The 20,487-nt window shown below is 34.9% G+C and overlaps 1 protein-coding gene and 1 long non-coding RNA gene across 2 annotated transcripts; both read right to left on the reverse strand.

Annotated features, from left to right (window-relative positions):
- Positions 1 to 718: 718 nt before the first annotated feature.
- LOC116420071 lies at positions 719 to 8,030 on the reverse strand. Its single transcript, XM_031943562.1, has 5 exons — positions 7,908 to 8,030; positions 6,589 to 6,646; positions 5,766 to 5,993; positions 1,577 to 1,816; positions 719 to 804 (listed from the first exon to the last, which is right to left on the reverse strand). The coding sequence occupies exons 1-5, from the start codon at positions 8,028 to 8,030 to the stop codon at positions 719 to 721; spliced, it is 735 nt and encodes a 244-aa protein (XP_031799422.1).
- A 665-nt stretch (positions 8,031 to 8,695) lies between these two features.
- LOC116420148 lies at positions 8,696 to 8,991 on the reverse strand. Its single transcript, XR_004230422.1, has 2 exons — positions 8,932 to 8,991; positions 8,696 to 8,767 (listed from the first exon to the last, which is right to left on the reverse strand). It is a non-coding gene; the product is annotated as an uncharacterized LOC116420148 (long non-coding RNA).
- Positions 8,992 to 20,487: the final 11,496 nt, after the last annotated feature.

A 20,487-nucleotide genomic window follows, 5' to 3' on the forward strand; every position in this document is an offset into this window, starting at 1 on the left:
TAGTCTTACTGAAACAGATAATCCAAAGAATCTTTGTCACCTTGTTTCATAATTTCATGATTTGGGAGTCTAAATTAAAATGATTTCATAAACTTTTCATGATTAGGCTTATTATCAGAAAATTATTTTGGATTGAGTGGACCCAAAATACAATGGAATTTTGTTCAATCTTACCTCATTCTTTTTCTTCCTCTTTTCACTTTTGGCTCTTTTTCTTGCTCGTTGGACGGATCGGTTTCTGGAAATGGCAGGTTTTCTAGCTGACTGTTTAGGTGAGGTAGATTTATATATGCTATGGATGAAAAGTAAATCAGCAAAATATTAAGTTCTGATTAATTAACTTAGTGAATTACATGTCCCTACTTGAGTGCAAGTGGGCCAGAAATGAGAAATACAAGTTTGACAGGAATTATAAATCAGTAGCATATGAATGGATGTCTGCTTCTATCTAGGGTAAAAATAATAGAGAGAAACAAAGTAAATATGACATCAAAACATGGGTAAGCCTAGGAAGAAAGTGTCTTCTTAAAACTATTTAGCACTAGTTTGAATTGCAGGGTAAGTGGAAGAATGAACAATAGATCCTTTAAGAGAAAAAAGAAAGCTGGAAACATAATTCTGTGAGAAATTACTTGGCACATTTGATTGAAGCTTCTCTGTACTTTTATAGTCAGTCAAACTGGATCCAGGAACTCCAGCTGTTTTGACTTGCTTTCTTCTAGCCATAGATTTGTTGAAAATTAGCAAGATCTTTTCCACCAATTTTCTGTTTTTTCTTCATGGGGATCAATGGATGATGGATATCTAGGGATGATAGAAGAGATCTTGAATTTCCTGGGCAAGAAGGTCACGTATTAGTACTTCCCCTCATTTTGGGGAAAGCCTTTCTTGTGTTCAGACTTCAAAAAACTGTGTAAGTTTAATTCCTGAGCATCTCTTCTGTGATGCCAAGGAAAGATTTGGAAAAATAAGAGTGAGAAAAATGGGGAAACCCAGAGATATTTATGAAGCATTAGTTTTGAAATGGAAGATAAAATTTTGATGCTACTATTGCCAGGAAATTTTTACAGAGTACTTAGGTAAGAGCTTTAGTGATCAGTTTGAGTAGTGTGTTAATGAAAATTAATTAGACCTTTATAAAATTCATGCAAAAAATGTATTTTTCATATGATTTAAATATTTCAAAAAAGCCTTCTGAACTTTGTTCATTTTTAAAAAATTATCTTACATCAAGCAGGAATTCCTTTCTTCGAACTTTATTGCTATAAAGTACCAAAACTGAATTATTCTATTAATATTTAATTTTTCAATAGAAACATTATATTCAATCATTTTTACCCCTCTTTTCTAGTAAAGGTTCCAATGACTGAGCTTTCTTCAAAATAAAATCAGTGTCCATAAAAGGGAAGATTTTTTCTTTTGAGATATCTGAAAGCAAAATAAAGCAGATCTCTTCTATTTGATATGAACAATGCATATCTCAGCCTTATTTCATATTTTTCTCAAATGAGGGCAAAGAAAAAATAAAATATAATTCATTTCTTCTTCTTCAAAAAAGATCTGGACAAAGACTCACCTGTTACCTCATTCTGATCCTGTTTGTTTGCTCCTGGAAATGTAGTCAGGGGGTAATGCTGAGTGGTTATTGGATCCGGGAGGTCATTGGTAATCTGAAATTCACTATGTTCTTGATTCTTAGGTTGACTTAAATTCTCCTTCTTGAACTTACTCTTCCTAGAAGTATTATTGCTATAAGCTTTCTTCTTCGTGTACTTTTCTTGAGCACCTTGGACTTGGGAATCAGAAATCACTAATCCTAATGAGGAAAGAGAAATGGCAAGCATGAAATTCTACTAGGAAAGGGTGACATACCTACTCTTCACAACATTTTGCCCTTTGCAGTCTAGAAAATGAGGCTGTCCAAAAGGAGAGAAACATATTTCATGAAAGAGCAAGTTAAGAGAAAGGACACCAAAATCTCATTGATCTTTTTCGAGACTTTAGCATCAAAATCTTGGAAGTCATATTCTTTAGGAATGTTCTCATAGAATAGGAATTTCTACAGAATTACTTTTTTTCCAAAGAAATAGCCTGGGAGTAGCATTAATTTCTAATTTTATAGTCTTAAACTTTGTGCAAAACCTTGTACGAAAGTCCTTTTTTGGAATTGCTTTTAGATCCATTTTAAGAGGGAAGAGAAAATGCCAATTATAAAACAATCACACTCATTTTTAGTAGACACTATCTTCAATTTATTTATTTTTATTTTTTCTTTCCTTTTTTATCTTAAAATGAAATTGCTCATGAATGAAGACTTTTTTTTTCCATAATTGAAGAGTGAGTAAGTAAGTAAAACCTTTTCTTCCTGGTGCCAAATTCTGGGAATTTGATAAAACACTTTTACAGCTTGTTCATTTCTGGACAACTTCTGGTTAAGTCAAAGAGTATGAATTTTCGGGAAGGGAAGAAAAATATCTTCATCCTTCTCAATTTTATAAGGACTCAAATTCACAATGATGAAAAATCCAGATTTAAGATCAAAGAATTATTTCTATGACTCAAGAACAAAATTTGAAATAATCTGAATAAAATTTCAGAATCCCAGAAATAATCCTGAAATCAGTCTTGGAACTAAGGCAGAATTTGGCCACTACCACGGCCTGAACACCAAAAGGAACCTTGAGTAAGACCTTTGGTAACTCAACTGAATTTTGTTTACATTACTAATATTTAACAACACATGCAAGAATTTATATTCCCTCATGATTAGTTATTTCAAGGTATTATTCTTAGAAGTTTATATACATTTTTCAAAATTGTTTTCATTATAACTATAACTTTTTCTTAACTTTTTTCATAACCATAACTTTTCCAACTTCCTCTATGATCAAAACTGAGGAAGTGTTCTCAATTCACGATATTGTCACTTAAAAACTTGTTTGCATGTTTCTTTGATACTTCTTCACAACTTAGATGCCATCCTAGACAAATCAATCTTACTCCTATTCAAAATGTTGCCAAGTTTTATTGTTTGCCACATCTTTTATCTATTTCACATTCTCTCTTCTGGTACAGGCCCTCATCACTTCATGCTTGTAATGTTGCAGTAATTTCCTGATTATTCTCAGAATACCAACTCCAGTTCATCCTCCAGTCACCAGTTAAAGTGATTTTTTAAGGCTTAGGTTTTACTATGTCGTTCCTTTAACTCCACAGATCCCCACTACCATCAGGGTCCAACATATACTCCTTTATTTGGCTTTAAAAGTTCTTCACAACCTGAAAAGTTTCTACCTTTCTTACATTTCAATGCCCTCCAAATACTACTCTTTTTGCTTTTTTCTCAAACAACTCTTCATTTCCTGATTCTATGCTTTTTTTTTTTTACTATCTGTTTCTAATGTTTGGGATTTTCTACTTTCTTGTCTCCACTTCCTGGCTTCCTTTAAGACAACTCAAAACCTTCCTTCTGCAACAGTATTTTCCCAATTCCTATTACTGTTGATGACTTCCAATTTAACTTAATGTAACTTGAAAATATATCATGTTTGCATGTTGTCATCATCATCTCTCCTCCCCATCGTTCTCCTCCCCTCTTCTCTCCTCAATTTCAAGACAAAATCAATCTTTAAAGAACAATGTGGAACACAACAGAAAGAGCCTTGACTCTAGAATTCGAATATATGGATCCAAATTCTGGTCCTGATATTTACTAATTTTGTGACCTTAGACAAATGTCACAAGTTGATTTTTCTTTTTTTCCCATCAAGTTTCTTTTTTCATTGTGTAGGAACTTTAAACTTTCTTCCTGTCTCCCTCTTTGCTCTTTCCTATTCCCTTCCTTCCTCCCAGTTTTTTTAAACATCTTCATAAAGATTCATGTTGTGAAAAGAAAACATAGACTTCCCTAAAACCCCAAAACCTCAAGAAAAACAAGTATACTTCAATCTGTATGCAGACACAATTCTTTCTCTGGGTATAGATTGTATTTTTCAACATAAGTCGTTTAGAGAAGGGAAAGGGACCAGTATGTGCCAAAATGTTTGTGGCAGCCCTGTTTGTAGTGGCTAGAAGCTGGAAACTGAGTGGATGCCCATCAATTGGAGAATGGTTGGGTAAATTGTGGTATCTGAATGTTATGGAACGTTATTGTTCTGTAAGAAATGACCAGCAGGAGGAATACAGAGAGGCTTGGAAAGACTTACATGAACTGATGCTAAGTGAAATGAGCAGAACCAGGAGATCATTATATACTTCAACAACAATACTGTATGAGAATGTATTCTGATGGAAGTGGATTTCTTTGACAAAGAGACCTAATTCAGTTTCAATTGATCAATGATGGACAGAAGCAGCTACACCCAAAGAAAAAACACTGGGAAATGAATGTAAACTGCTTGCATTTTTGTTTTTCTTCCCGGGTTATTTTTACCTTCTGAATCCAATTCTTCCTGTGCAACAAGAAAACTTTGGTTCTGCACACATACATTGTATCTAGGATATACTACGACATATTCAACATATATAGGACTGCTTGCCATCTAGGGGAGGGGCTGTAGGGTGGGAGGGAAAAATCAGAACTGAAGTGAGTGCAAGGGATAATGTAAAAAAAATTACCCTGGCATGGATTCTGTCAATTAAAAAGTTATAAAAATTAAAAAAAAACATGAGTCCTTTAGAGTGGTCTTGAATCATTATATTACTGAGAATAGCCAAGTCATTCACAGCTGATCATTTAGAATACTGTTGTTACTTTGTACTTAGTATATTTAGTATATTTCACTTTGTATTATCTGGTATAAGTCTTTCCTGGTTTTCTTGAGAGCATAATGGTATTCCATCACAACCACATAGCACAATTTCTTTGGCCATTCTCCAGTTGATAGGGATCCACTTAATTTCCACTTCTTTACCACCAGAAAAAAGCTGCTATAAATATTTTTGCATATATAAATCCTTTTCCTTTTTCTTTTTAAAATTTTTTTTTATAGATATCTAGTAATGGTGTTACTAGATCGAAGGATATGCATGGCCATAGATCTTATATTGCTCTATAGAATGGTTGAATTGGTCCACAATTCCATCAATAATGCAGTAAGGTCTTATTTTTCTTAAATCTCCTCCAATGTTTCTCATTTGCCTTTTCTGGCCTATTAACCAATCTAATAAGTATGAGGCCATATCTCAGAATTGTTTTGATTTGCATTTCTCCAGTCAATAATTAATATATTTTTATATGGTTATAAATCACTTGATTAGTTCATATGAATTTTCATAGCTTTTAATTATTTATTGATTGGGGAACAGGATCTTATAAAAGTTGACTGTTTCCTATATGTTTGAGAAATGAAACCTTCAGAGAAACTTCAAAATTCTTTTCATAATTACTATTGCTAAATGTATTTCCTTCCGTTTATTCTATTTTTCTCTCCTTTCATCCAGTCCTTCCTCAAAAAAGTTTTCCTTCTGACTGTTCCCTCCTTCAATCTGCCTCCAATCTAATGAGGGATTCTGATTAAGGGTAATCCAAGATCCTTGCCATTATCAGAAGTATGAATCTATGGTTTTCTTTTCAATTCAATTCAAAAGTAGAAAAGCAGGTTACTTCTACATCTTGGGATAGTTATCATTCCCTATAAGAAACTTTTCACATACCCATATGTACATATTGTTAACAAATTGAAGAGAAAAAAAGATTATGGAAAATCACCAAAATTTATCCTTTCCAATAAATGAAAAATAAAACACCTTGGATCAAGACTTACCAGTCTCTTGGTTGTGACTTGGTTCATTATTTTCCTCACTTAGTTTGTCCAGGAGAGTATCTAAAACATCAAATGTATTTGGGGTATGACTGGTGGACTGCAATGCTCTCCCTTTTTCCTTATCTTTAAGAGGACTGGATTTCTGTTCTTCATTCTGGATCCTTCCACCAGTCTTACTGGGACATGTCTTCTGCACATCTTTGTCTCTGATGTTTTTTTCTGCACAATCTGAAGTGATGAAATAGAGACTTGCTTAAGACTAATTTGTATGGGGTACTGTGCAACTGAGAATGCTTTTTGTTTCCCAGGAGAGATATCTCCCTCTCCCCATCCTCTTTCTTCTTTTCTTTTCCCACCTTCTCTTTTCTCTTACTCCCTTTCCCACCCACTCTCACTCTCTTTCCTACTCACACTTTCACTCTCATTCTCATTTTCTCTCACTTTTATTCTTTCACTCTCAGTCTCATTCTCATTCTTTCTCACCCACTCATTCTTTCTCATCTACTCTCACTCTCACCATTCTCACTCTCATTCTTTCTCATCTACTCTCTCATTTTCTCACTTTCCTTCTTTCCATCTACTTTCTCCACTCATTCTCTCTCTCACTCTTTCCACCCTCTTTTCTTTTCCAACCCTCTCTTTACTCTCACTCCCTTTTCCATCCACTCTCACTCACTTTCTCACTCACTCACTCACTCACTCACTCTCACTCTCTATGTGTACATATGTATAAGAAAAGACAAAATAAGGAAAATATTATGGAAGTAGAAATGAAGATAAAGAAATATATTTTTAAAAAGCTAGTCAGTTGGCACAATCTTACCTATATTTTTGGAGTTTTCCTGACCTAAGTTTTGTATCTCTTTATCCCTTGATGGTTCCTAGAAAATAAGCATATCTTATTTACTATTTTAAGAATTACACATTATCTTCTCTCTCACCCTATCATTTCCTAGAATACTTTTCCTCTGATTTTTCATGCATCAAAATTAAAAGTTGGTCAATGGAATATAGAAATCCAGAATTCTAATTCCAGTGGAGGAGGAGGTGCAGTTTTCTTGGCTTCTAGACTACATCTTTTCTGCCACAAAAGAGATGTCTTCCACCACCTACTTCACAAAGATCTTTGTGGTTACTGAAGATACAGTTCTGAACCGGGGTTGATCATAGACAGGTCGATGGCACCTCAAGTGTCCACCCTGCTCACAATCTTTTGTGGTGGGAAAGATGTTTCTACATGATAGATGAGCTTTACTTTGACCTTTGCAAAACAAGTGACTACACATAAATTGATTTCAACCTTGCTTAAGATCAGCAGTTCCGTTGCCATCAAGCAGCTCAAATCTCTTTACTTGCCTTGTATTACTTGTGAATTGGAAAGAACTTCAACTTCAGTTTGTTCTAATCTTTCATCCTGTTCAGTAATCTCTTTTGCCTCATTTTGATGGGCAATTATTATACTGAATGGCACAATTTTAGAGTTTGAAGAGACCTAAGTGCTCATTTTATGTAACAAATACTCAAAAGGAAGCTCTACTGTAAAGTAACTGAGAAGACTGTACAAGTCTTTGTTCAAGCTTTTCAAGAATTGGAAATCTAATACTTTCAAAGGCAGCTTATTGCACTTAACAACTCTAATTATAAAAAGGTTTTCTGGTCATCAAACCAAATTGGCCTTTGGGCAACTTCAACCATTTGCTGCATCATACATAGTCTTACTGCTCGTCTGAGCCAACATGTCTTACAAAATCCTAAATTCAGATTCACCTCAGACTCCGTGTGCCTGAGGAAAGTCATTTAATCTCTATCTGCCTCAGTTTCTTCAACTATAAAATGGGGATCACAATAATTATACTTAAAGAAGGTAGTTGTAAAAATCAAATGAGATGATATATATCTTTTTAACAGCACATAGCACCGTGCTCAGAATGTTATAAGTATTTAATAAATACTTGGTCCCTTTTCTTCTTTTCCTCTTATTTCTGCACTATATAATTGGTGCTTCAGCCAAATTCTACTAAATTCCCCCAAACAAGTAGGTTCTGTTGCCCTTCACTTTCCCATAAGTTGAAAGGTTAATTTGTTTTCATATCTGCCTTCTGAACAATGCCACAAATAACTCTCTTCCTATTGCTCACTTACCTGAGAGTGAAAAGTGGACTCCATATTCAAACCAGCAAGCCCAAGGCCTAGTTCCATATGATTTGGCCCTGAAGGGTGAGGAAGCCTCTTATATTTTTCTGAAAGGTCAATCAACAAACTCATCAATAAATGAATATATTCTTTCAAGTTCCTAATTAAAGGTTATTAACACCAAGCTTAACACACTCATCCTTGAATGAATGCTTGAAATATTATTCCTTAGACTGGATAAAGGTCCTCAGTCCCATGGCTAAACCACCATGCCCAAAGCCTATTTACAAGTATGTATGGGTGTATAAATACAGAACAAAAGTTGTAGGAATTTAGAATAAAAGTATAGGACAGTTTAGACATTTTGTTACTTTAGTAGAATAAAAAAAATCTTGAAGGTAATAATGACTGCCTCACTTTTGTTATTCTGATCTCATAGACCAGCTTGTTTTGAAAACCAAGCTCTTGACTGATTGATTAGCTACTAGATGCTCTCTTTTGTTTCTTCATAATTACCTTACTGGGAGTGTGAGGATGGGAAGGGGAAAAAATTGAATCAACAAATACTTATTTGGGGAAATTTTATAGAAGGAAACATTGGTGCCTCCTCAATTTTCATCCAAACCACCATATTCTCAAAACTTTATCATTTCAGAGCTGGAAAGATCTAATGGATCATTGTAGTGAGACTTCATAGAGAAGAAGTGACTCACTCAACTCATGATGAGACTGAGCTGATGTAGGCTCAAATAGGGTTCAAGATGGATTAGAGGATACAGTGAAGGACTGTTGCATACTTTTGCTCATTCCACCAGTTACTTTGGCACACTCCTTTTCTAAGATGCCTTTGTCTTGAGTGTTGGAAAGAGCTGAGTGAGAACAAAAAAGAGAAATGATTGGAATTAAATATATTTGGAAAGACACAAGGAGAAAAGGAAAATATTTAGTGAAAAAGAAGAGGCAGAGAAAGGAAGAAGTGCAAAGTGAAATGTGAATGGTCATTGTGTAGGACATAGTAAAAAAAAAATCTCACCTATTTTTTTGGTGATTTTCACATCCACGTCTTGAGATTCACGATTCCTTGGACGTTTCTGCAATATATGAGAGACATGCAAAATCCAGTGCTTTCCTGCTTTCCTACCTCATGATGCCAATAATTATTGCTTCATTTCATGGGTCTGATATCACTTTTCTTCTTTGATCTCTCCTTTTTATACAAAGTCATAAAAAACTATGCATCTGCTAGTCAAATTTTTAAAAATTAATTAATTTATTTAATAGCTTTTTATTTACAGGGTATATGTATGGGCAACTTTACAGCATTGACAATTGCCAAACCTTTTGTTCTAATTTTTCCCCTCCTTCCTCCCACCCCCTCCCCCAGATGGCAGGATGACCAGTAGATGTTAAATATATTAAAATATAAATTAGATACACAATAAGTATACATGAGCAAATGGTTATTTTGCTGTACAAAAAGAATCAGACTCTGAAATATTGTACAATTAGCCTGTGAAGGAAATCCAAATGCTGGCAGGTAAAAATATAGGGATTGGGAATTCAATGTAATGGTTTTTTGTCATCCTCCAGAGTTCTTTCGCTGGGCGTAGCTGGTTCAGTTCATTACTGCTCCATTGGAACTGATTTCGTTCATCTCATTGCTGAGGATGGCCAGGTCCATCAGAATTGGTCATCATATAGTATTGTTGTTGAAGTATATAATGATCTCCTGGTCCTGCTCATTTCACTCAGCATCAGTTCGTTGTAAGTCTCTCCAGGCCTTTCTGAAATCATCCTGTTGGTCATTTCTTACAGAACAATAATATTCCATAATATTCATATACCACAATTTATTCAGCCATTCTCCAATTGATGGACATCCACTCAGTTTCCAGTTTCTAGCCACTACAAAGAGGGCTGCCACAAACATTCTTGCACATACAGGTCCCTTTCCTTTCTTTAAGATCTCTTTGGGATATAAGCCCAGTAGTAACACTGCTAGATCAAAGGGTATGCACAGTTTGATAACTTTTTGAGCATAGTTCCAAATCACTCTCCAGAATGGTTGGATCACAGTTCCACCAACAATGTATTAGTATCCCTGTTTTCCCACATCCCTTCCAACATTCCGCATTATCTTTCCCTGTCATTCTAGCCAGTCTGATAGATGTATAGTAGTATCTCAGAGTTGTCTTAATTTGCATTTCTCTGATTAATAATGACTTGGAGCATCTTTTCATATGGCTAGAAATAGTTTCAATTTCTTCATCTGAGAATTGTCTGTTCATATCCTTTGACTATTTATCAATTGGAGAATGGCTTGACTTTTTATAAATTAGAGTCAATTCTCTATATATTTTGGAAATGAGGCCTTTATCAGAACCTTTGACTGTAAAAATATTTTCCCAGTTTATTGCTTCCCTTCTAATCTTGTCTGCATTAGTTTTGTTTGTACAAAAACTTTTCAGTTTGGTATAGTCAAAATTTTCTATTTGTGATCAGTAATGATCTCTAGTTCTTCTTTGGTCATATATTCCTTCCTCTTCCACAGGACTGAGAAGTCAACTATCCTGTGTTCCTCTAATTTATTTATAATCTCATTCTTTATGCCTAGTTCATGAACCCATTTTGACCTTATCTTGGTGTACGGTGTTAAGTGTGGATCAATGCTTAGTTTCTGCCATATTAGTTTCCAATTTTCCCAGCAATTTTTGTCAAACAGTAAGTTCTTATCCCAAAAGCTGGAGTCTTTGGGTTTATCAAACACTAGGTTGCTATAGTTGTTGACTGTTTTGTCCCTTGAACCTAACCTATTCCACTGATCAACTAATCTGTTCCTTAGCCAATACCAAATGGTTTTGGTAACTGCTGCTCTATAATATAATTTTAGATCTGGTACAGCTAAGCCACCTTCATTTGGTTTTTTATTTTTTCATTAATTCCCTTGAAATTCTTGACCTTTTGTTTTTACATATAAATTTTGTTGTTATTATTTCTAGGTCATTAAAATAGTTTTTTGGGAGTTTGATTAGTATAGCGCTAAACAAATAGATTAGTTTAGGTAGTATTGTGATCTTTATTATATTTGCTCGCCCTATCCAAGAGCATTTAATATTTTTCCAATTGGTTAGATCAGACTTAATTTGTGTGAAAAGTGGTTTGTAATTTTGGGCATAAAGTTTCTGATTTTCCCTTGGCAGATAGATTCCTAAGTATTTTATACTATCAATAGTTACTTGACATGGAATTTCTCTTTGTAACTATGACTGTTGGATTTTGTTAGTGATATATAAGGATGCTGATGACTTATGTGGGTTTATTTTATCCTGCAACTTTGCTAAAGTTGTGGATTATTTCTAATAACTTTTTAGTAGAATCTCTGGGGTTCTCTAAGTATACCATCATATCGTCGGCAAAGAGTGATAATTTGGTTTCCTCATTGCCTACTCTAATTAGTCAAATTTTTGAAATGTTGTAGACCAAGGATCCTCAAACTATGGCCCCTGGGCCAGAGCAGCATCTGAGGATGTTTATCCCCCTCACCCAGGGCTATGAAGTTTCTTTATTTAAAGGCCCACAAAACAAAGTTTTTGTTTTTATTATAGTCCGGCCCTCCATCAGTCTGAGGGACAGTGAACTGGCCCCCTATTTAAAAAGTTTGAGGACCTCGCGTATTTTAAAATCAGCCAGAGACAGGAATTCAGGTTAGGGGAAAATCGTCTATCTTTATTCTCAGTGAAGAAGGATCGAAGGTGGAAGAGAATCGGCGATAGCAATGTGTATAGCTAAGTCAAGAAGCTAGCTAGACCAGCAGCCACATGAGCAGCAGCTAGGAGTATGGAACCCAGGCCCAATCTCTCCCAGCTTCTCTTCCTGTCTCTCTCTCTGCCTCCACCCACCAAAATCAGTCATTTCCTATACAACACATCAGGACTTGCACGGAGAGTGGGCAGGGACCATTCTTTATCCAATCATGTATATTAATAGAGTATAGCCCAATTACTATTTAACCTCACAGACTTGGGACCTCAGTGCATCAACTCAAACCTCAGCCCATTACAGGCATTCACCATTTTTAAAACATGAAAAATGAAGGATTTTTAAGAAGAGTAAGAGGAGTGGTTAAAAATAGTTTTAAACGCAATTATTATTTTTGCATATTACTCATATAGTTTTATTTCTTCCTAAAATTTCAGTACCTGGGCTGACAAATCTTCAAAATATAATGGCAGAGATACCTGGGTAGTACAAGAAATAGAGCACTGGTTCAATAGTCAGGAGGACATGAGTTCAAATCTGACCTCAGATACTATTTGTATGATCCTGCAAATTCTTTTAACACCAATTGCTTCACAAAACAAACAAAGAGCACTCCCCCAAAAAACCTTCCACAACTCATTATGGCAGATTTGTGAATATTAGCCTCTCTTCAATGAAAAACTTCAGTGAAGACCTTTAGACAATCGCTTTAAAAAATATCTCCGAACAAATACTTTATTTCCCATCCCACGTAACCTCACTTCCTGCCACAGGAACGCAAACATAATGAATATCTATCATTGAATCTTGAAATCCCAAAATATATAATTAAATGCCAGATTTTATGTTCCTTGTGCTCTGCTTTAATGCAGATTCATGCCTTACTTTTATTTTGCTTTTCTGCTTTCTGTACACCTGTGTGTACTTGAAAACTAGAGTTTCACTAGAGTAATGCACATGATTGGTCTGATTATGTCAAGTATTTGTTAAACAGTGTGATCCCAAATTGCAATGGAAGGTGAAGTCCTAACTTACCTTGTTCTGTTCCTTCTTCCTTTCCAATTCTATTCCTGATTCTGTTTCCTTGTCGATCTTTCAGGAACTTCATTAACAAAAGTCATTGAGAATTGATAGGGTCCTTTGAGACAGAAGACAAGATGGCCTAAAGGGAGAAGAGTTAGAATTAGGATTTAACTTAATAATTCATTGAATGATAGTTTCCTACCTGAATGCTCAGCTCAACAAATGTTACCAGATCACAGAGTCAAACAAATAAAAAACAAAAAAAAAAAAAACAAAAAACCCAGAGACACCTTAAAGAAATATGAAAAAAAAAAACACAAGAGAAAAGAAATATGTTATCTAACGAGAGTGCAAAAAACTGAAGAAATTTCAAGGGAAGAAAAAATACTCAAGCAGAAAAAGACAGCATGTCAGGATGGTGATTTACTTTTTGAAATAACTTTTCCATTAGTGAGGATGGTAAAGAAAATGGATGTGAGTGGGGAAAGAAAGGTGAAACTGGGGGGAGGCTGAAATACTGGGAGCCTACTTGGTAGAGTTGGCTGGAGTATTCTGATCTACATGGGTTTTCAGCAAGTTTGCCTAAGGCCTTCAGAGTTTTGGTTTTCTCTTCTGAGTTAATACTGGAAGCATGTATGATTTTTCTATCAATTTTCTGTTCACCATTTATAGAAGTTAGTGAGGATGATGGGAACATTGAATTTTCTGAAAGAAGAAAATACACTAGTTAGTGCCATCTTCTGTTTTAGGACAGACCATTCTACAAAAGAACTCAGAGCTGTAATGGTGGATATCACAAATGTTAAGTGTTAATAATTTCTAATGCAGCATCCAGAAAAAAAGGGTTTGAAAAGAATAAATTTCAGGGTGATGATGGGAAATGGAGAAGCTTAGACAAACAAGAAAAGCTTGAGTCATATGCTAAGGTGATTTCTTCAAAGCTTTTAGGACTTCAGGCATTAGACTCAGACCAAGTGAATATTATTTTGGAACCTATGAAGAATATATAAAAATAATTATAGGTGTGAGTTTTCCATGTGATTGTTATTTAACATGTTTACTTTGAGAAGTCATTCATTTTTATTTGGATCATCTTTTTCTATGGGTACAACCATGTAGGAATCTCCTTTACTGAATTGCTTTTACGTCAGGAGGCAGAAGAGAAGAATGATAATTTTAGAATCATATCCTAATTTTTAAAAAATACTTCTATCTCTTTGGGCAAACATCTTTTTTTTTTTCTTTCAGACAAGATCGTTCCTTTCACATTTCCAATTCTAAAAACTGAGCAAGTTTAAAATATGAACTGCGTAATGCTGTTCTTTGAGTAAAAAGAATACAAAAAGAAATCTCTTCTTTTTCTTAAAAGTTGAGTTGAGTGAAACTCATCACTTCAACTAAAATAAAATAAACAATGCCTACCTGCCTCCTGATTCTGATTCTCTTTTTTATTTTCCTCGAGATATTCCATTAAAAGAGAATCTAAAGTGTCAAATGAGATTGTGGGGTAGTTATTAGTTGGAAGTACTCCCCCAATTTCTTGGTTATCAGATTGGCTGGACTTCTGTTCCATACATTTTCTTCTTTCATCAATATCTTTGCCACTATCCCACTTCTCCATGACTTTTCTGAGATGTCTTTGTCTCCAGTGTTGAAAATAACTAGAGGTCAAAGAAAAGAGAAAATGGTTAAATTAAATGTATTTGAAATTGTTTACCCTTCATAATGCATTGTGTTTCCTTCTCGAAAATCATGATCAAAACAAAAGAGTAAGAAAATATTTAGTGAAAAAAAAGGTGAACGGAAAGGAAAAAATGTAAATGAAATGTGAATGATTATTGAGTGTGATATGGTATCAGAAGTTTAGTAATCTCTTTGAAGATGACCACATCCCAATCTTGGAATTCCTTTTCTCCAAGAAAATAGTGGAAGAAGCAATATCTAACTTTTAAGTCAGTTCATATTAGCATGTCCCCCTCCCCATTAGTCCTTTGATTATTTTTTTCATTTAAGGAAGTAGATTTTTTTCCTTCTGATCTCTCTCTTTTCAATAAAGAAAAAAGAAACTTCATCACCTATGTAAACTTCTGGAGACAGGACTTTTGACACCCAAAATTTTCAAACTCAAATCCTTCAAATGAAAGCCTTTTGGACTAAGAATGAAAGGAGGTTAAAAATTATTCTTTCCAACTCTGACTCTTTCTAATTTTTTTGACTACTTTCAAATACAGGTAAATGTAATATAATCTTTGTGGGAAGAGTTTTGAAATTAAGTTGGAATGTTGTGAAAGATTCTGAAAGATAAAGAATAAAGCATTTGACTAAATCCTTAGGAGATTATTTATCAATCCCTTCCCCTTCATTCCAGGGTTTCTGGGATTGAGAATGGATTCCCTCTGTTACCTCCTGCTGCCTCCCTCAGAAGACAAGTAGCAAATTAAGTTTAAATGATTCTTTTTTACTGTCATCCTGACATTTAAACCAGGATTCAGATAGAAGAGACATTGCTATCTCTTATTCTAGGTCACATTTTTCTTTAGCCATTCCTTATTCTAGTCCATTTTTCTTTTAACCAACTCTGTCTCAAAAATGGTATCCCATTTCCCTCGTCTGTAAGACATCCCCTAGAACTTATTACATAATATTTCTTGCACCTCTTCCAAACAGGATGAAACACTTCAGTTATCCCCAAACTTCCCAAATCAAAACTCAGAAATTATGCAAACAATCAGCTTTTTGGAATTATCCATAGGCTTGCTCTGCTGAAGACATGCTTTGCTATCCCTGAAGCAGCACTGATAGAAAAGAATTCTTTCAGAAAATAGGATTGTAAGAATGCAAGTTAATCTTTGATCAAGAACCCACAAGAATTAATAACCCCAAATACAACTCACTCCTGGAAAGAAAAGGTTCAATCTCTTTTTAAAAAAAGAAGTGGCACTGCTGACATGAAAGATCCAAGAACTGTGCTCTCTCTGTCTGAGGAAGATGTGGAGTTAGAAAATAATTGTTGACTTATGTGTATATAGCCCTTTTATGAAGGTGTTAACACTGAAGTCTGATCAGGGAGTTGAGTTCACACCTCAATTCCAGTCAGGCCATTCAAAATATTAATTTCATCTTCCTCAACCTCTTCAGTTTCATCTCCTTTAGAGGAACGTAAAGATCTCTCTGTCCTCTTTTTTGTTTACTAGTTGAATAATGAAAGGAATCTTGACTCCTGTTCATCTTTCAATCTATGAAAATTTGTTCTTTCCAGTTTTTATCAAACTATAGCCTTCCTTATTCCTACATTCATTTCATCCATCTGTGAATCCATCAGGTATATCCATGCTTACATGGCTTCTTTCCTTCATGTACACTTTCTTTAAGTATTATTCACATGCCAAAAACATTTCATAGATAAAAATGTTAATGTTATTTTAACCAAAATTTAAAAGCTAATATTCAATGACCTGAGGTCAGTCCAAATAGCTAAAAGATGTCATGAGTGGGATGTGAACTCAGGGGTGTGACTTCAGAGTTCTTTCTGAGTTTACACCTTTCTAAGTTAACACCTTTCATGTTTCAAACTTTATTGAACGAGCTCTTTTGGAGGAAAATGAAGACTGAAAAAGAAGAGAAACATATTCCTGTCCAGAAGAACATAGAGGCAGTGGGATAGCTTAAATATAACACAACCATTTTGAAAATGAAATGAAAATGAAACTGATAAGGAAGCACACCTAAAAGAAAGGTGGATGTGTCACCAGAAAATTGTAGGCTGTGAGCCTCTAGGTACCTCACTTAATATCCCTGTGTCCTGAGAAATAATAAGCCTTGGTTGGCTATTCAATCTACTTTGTGGTGTGGATGGAGGATGAGTTTTTGTGGTCTTTTGGGCAGTCTCTGCTTTGATGCCAACCAGACACCAAGGAATGATGGCACAGATTGGCTGATGTATTGCTGAAGGTTTTGTTTCTCATAATACAGAAACTCATTCCCCATAACTCTCCCAAGAAGTAGATGAGTAAGCAATGCCTTCCAGCTCTTAGATATGAGAGTTTGCTATTTCTGAGTATAGTTCTATAATAATTTCTGAGTAGTAGGATCTGTTTCGTTTGCTCAATGATGTTTTCATAAAAAGTACAACACATTTCTCATCGCTGGCCATACTTGACTAGGAATGGATCCTGATTATTGGTTTCTAAAGCTAGAAATGATAGAGAGGGAAAGTTGTCAGCCTATGTGGCAGAGACTTTTTCTTTGTGAAACTACAGCAATAGAAACAACCACTGCCAGGATATTAGAAATGCCTGTTTAATGCAGTTCTCTCTTTTCCATTTTATTTTTTCCCCCTCTCTGAGGCAATTGAGATTAAGTGACTTGCCCAGGGTCGGCAAGTACAAAGTGTTAAGTGTCTGAGGTCAGATGTGAATTCAAGTCCTCCTGACTTCAGGGATGGTGCTCATCCTCTGCATCACTTAGCTGCCCCAAAAGTAACTTTTTCCCTGAGGAAATTGGGGTTAAGTGACTTATCCAGGGTCACACAGCTAGGACGTATTAAGCGTCTGAGACCAGATGTGAACTCAAGTCCTTCTGACTTCAGGGCTGGTGTTGTATTCACTACATCAACTAGCTGCGCCCTCCTCCCCTTTTTCCCCCCCATTTTCCAGAGAGGAGCAGAGATTCTCAGTAGGACATCTACCAGACTGAACTTCCGAGAATCTTTGCTTCCTTATCATTCTTAGAAATGAAATTTTATTTGTTATCAGTGAAATAAATAAAGTGTGAGTTTACACAATTTGATCAAACTGATTTATTAGGCAAGCTAGCAGTAGCACAGTGATTTGGATCAGATGCCCTTCAGTAGGCACTAGGACACCAAATAATAACAAAGCTTTCTCATAATCAATAATGAAGAATAAATAGTTACATAATACTGAGCCACAAGAATATTTCTTATTTGTGACTGGTCAAAGTGTGATGGAATTAGAAAGTACTAATTACAAGTTACACTATTGTCTGCAAGATGATTTTGCAGTTAGTACTTTCTGATTTCCCTGAAATCATATGAACAAAGCTTTTACATGGGTACTTCTAAGTCACAAAATTTATGCTATTCACAACAAGGAGTTGGTTTTAGTCCCCGTGGATTACGTATCCAGTGCAATTTGCATAATATTTATTGTATATTCAGGATTGGTATTTTGAACCATCATCAGATTATTAGAAATTCATTTTGAGCAGGCTTTATTACAATAAGTGATTCAACATCTTACACATAACTAAAGAAAACAATCATGAAGTATAAGATTAGAAGAATATATTTGATTATTGTAGTTAATATGCATCCTCCTGTGAACCAGGAGAATAGTTAAGAACACCTGGAGAGGGATTTCTCTATGGGCTATCTGCATCTTGTTCAGACAAGTAGGTGTCTGCTATTATTTGTTGGATTTTGTGGAAACTTGACATAATTTCACCTGATTGGTTAATGTAGGAACAAGAAGATGGTTAACATGCTGACCCCTCCCTGGAAACAGGTATAAGATCCAAAACCATATGCTTCTGCATGATCATCTGAAACAAAGAATCTACCTCAATTTGAAGGATGGTCTTACTAATGGAGTGGGCCAACTTCTCATTCTCAAAGGAGAGATTTCTAGCTACTTTCTCTAAGGTGGCAATGCCAATGTATGGAATTCTGGATCAGAGAAACCTTATTCCTGGACTTTTGTCTTTTACAAGGTTTCCGATCTATTTAGTTTCATTCTTTTACTGTGGCCACCATGCTTCTAAATGTCGAGTGAAATGTTTCTCTAGCAGTCCTATAGAATGATTGAAAGCAGACATTGAAGGCAATAAATAAGCAATCCCACATGTTCCAAACAAGATTACAGAACAAGTGGTATAAGTTCTTTCTTCCCAAATAAAAAAACAGACCAGGTATTCCAAACCCCAATGTGAAATTTAACGGTGAGAATTGCTTTAAATGTTTGTCATAAGTAATAAAAATGAAACCAGTATAAAATTTGCAAAATTAACAAATTTACTTTTGTAGTCCATCTTCTCTATTTTGCTATCAATGGGTGACCTTGCAGAAGTAAATAATTCCTCCTTTGCAAAAGGAAGATATTGTGTGCACCCCTAAACATTTCCCAAATTCTATTAATTCCTGGGGATTATGTATCTTACAATATAGAATATGACATTTGGAAGAGGAGTAGCTTCTGGTAATGAAAATAGTTTTGCAGAGAACTATCATTCCATTAAATTTTGTAATTAAATAATTGCAAAAAAGATAGGAGAAAGCCATTAGCTTTAGTACTATCTATCGGAATCATAGAAATAACATAGAAGTGATATAAACAATCCAAGATGTTCAACAAGATATTTGGAGTTGTCATGTCCTAGTGGGAATCATTTGGAATATAGAGAAAGCCACCCAAGGATTAGATTCACCTTGATTAATATGGTGGTAAAGTATCCAGCCTCCAAGAGACCCAAATTGCTTTCATATGACAAAAAGTTTGTCTTACTTCAACCTGAAATTAACTAATAATATTACAATTTTTTTTTGTCATCTTGGGAGGAGTGGAACTGAATGAAAAAGGCTAATGGCTTTCTCCTATCTTTTTTGCAATTATTTAATTACAAAATTTAATGGAATGATAGTTCTCTGCAAAACTATTTTCATGAGGCATAAAGAAGATAGTAGGATAAAGAGTATCTATTTTTGTTAATTAGCAATTCTTCATTTCCAAAATTATTATTAGAATTCTTTTGTTCTCTAGACTTTTTTTGTGCAGAGTTAACTGGAGAAAAGAGAAACACTAGATGATAATATTAAGGCAAAGCAAAATACAAACATTCTTGGATGCACTGTTCTCACGTGAAACAGGGAAGAACAGGTTTTCATGTGCTTAGTGTATACAAAGATTTTTTTCTCTGATTTTTGTTGAAGTTGGGCAGTTAGTAATACTTGAAATGCACCTCTGAAGATGGGTTAAATTCTGTTGGTCTATTGGAAATTCTTGATATAAATATCATCTCTAGGGTAGAAATGTTTATTAAAAGGTACAGCCTATATTTTAAATTCCTGCTTTGTGAAGTTCCTTCTCTCAAGTTTGTAATTCTTATATATAAGAAGCAATAGATGCATCACCTTCCAACAGTGATGTATCATCTGGAAAGAAGGGGGTCACTTTTATGGGAGGGTGACCAAATAATATTTAAAAGAAGAGAGGTATAATTCCAGTCTTGGTCTGCTTCATAAATAAAACAAAACAAGTCAAAGTACATCAGGTCATTTTAAGTGACTTTCAGAGCACAATTTCCCAATAATCATTTTAAGTTCTTTGCTCAAATATTTAACCTGGCCTGAACTCTGGGAGAGATAAGGAGTATGAAATTTAGGAGTAATCCCAAAATAAGAATAAGTGTGAGAGAGTATTGGGTCAGGGGAGAAAACTACTATTTAAAGATATATACAAGTTGCTAACCCACATCTCCTTATAATCTCCTTAAACAGGATTTCAGCACAAAAAAATAGCTATAGTTTTATGACTAGGAAATCCACTCCAACAAGTCAATGTTGTGATCCAGTTGTTTCTGGTTTTCATCTTGAAAAAAATCCCAGTCATAATATAAGCAAATCACCCCCCCCCCATTCTTTGGAAGTAGCACTTTGCTTGCAAGCTGTTTTCCTCTTTTTGAAATTAAACCATTTTTATTGTGACCAGCTTTGGGCATGAATCTAAAATCAATTTGTTAATTTTCAAATACTCATTCTGTGTTTGCAAGTGTTTGGAAGGCATGTAGGTTA

This window comes from Sarcophilus harrisii, chromosome 6 (genome assembly GCF_902635505.1).
Source record: "Sarcophilus harrisii chromosome 6, mSarHar1.11, whole genome shotgun sequence".
Classification (NCBI taxonomy): domain Eukaryota; kingdom Metazoa; phylum Chordata; class Mammalia; order Dasyuromorphia; family Dasyuridae; genus Sarcophilus; species Sarcophilus harrisii.

Excerpts from the sequence above, each read along its gene's own strand:
- LOC116420071 (XM_031943562.1), bottom strand. The coding sequence starts at position 8,030 with ATGAGTTTGTTGATTGACCTTTCAGAAAAATATAAGAGGCTTCCTCAC. Across the intron at positions 6,647-7,907 it reads AGTCCACTTTTCACTCTCAG|GAACCATCAAGGGATAAAGA; the intron begins GTAAGTGAGCAA and ends CTTATTTTCTAG. Across the intron at positions 805-1,576 it reads GGATCAGAATGAGGTAACAG|ATATCCATCATCCATTGATC; the intron begins GTGAGTCTTTGT and ends TATCATCCCTAG.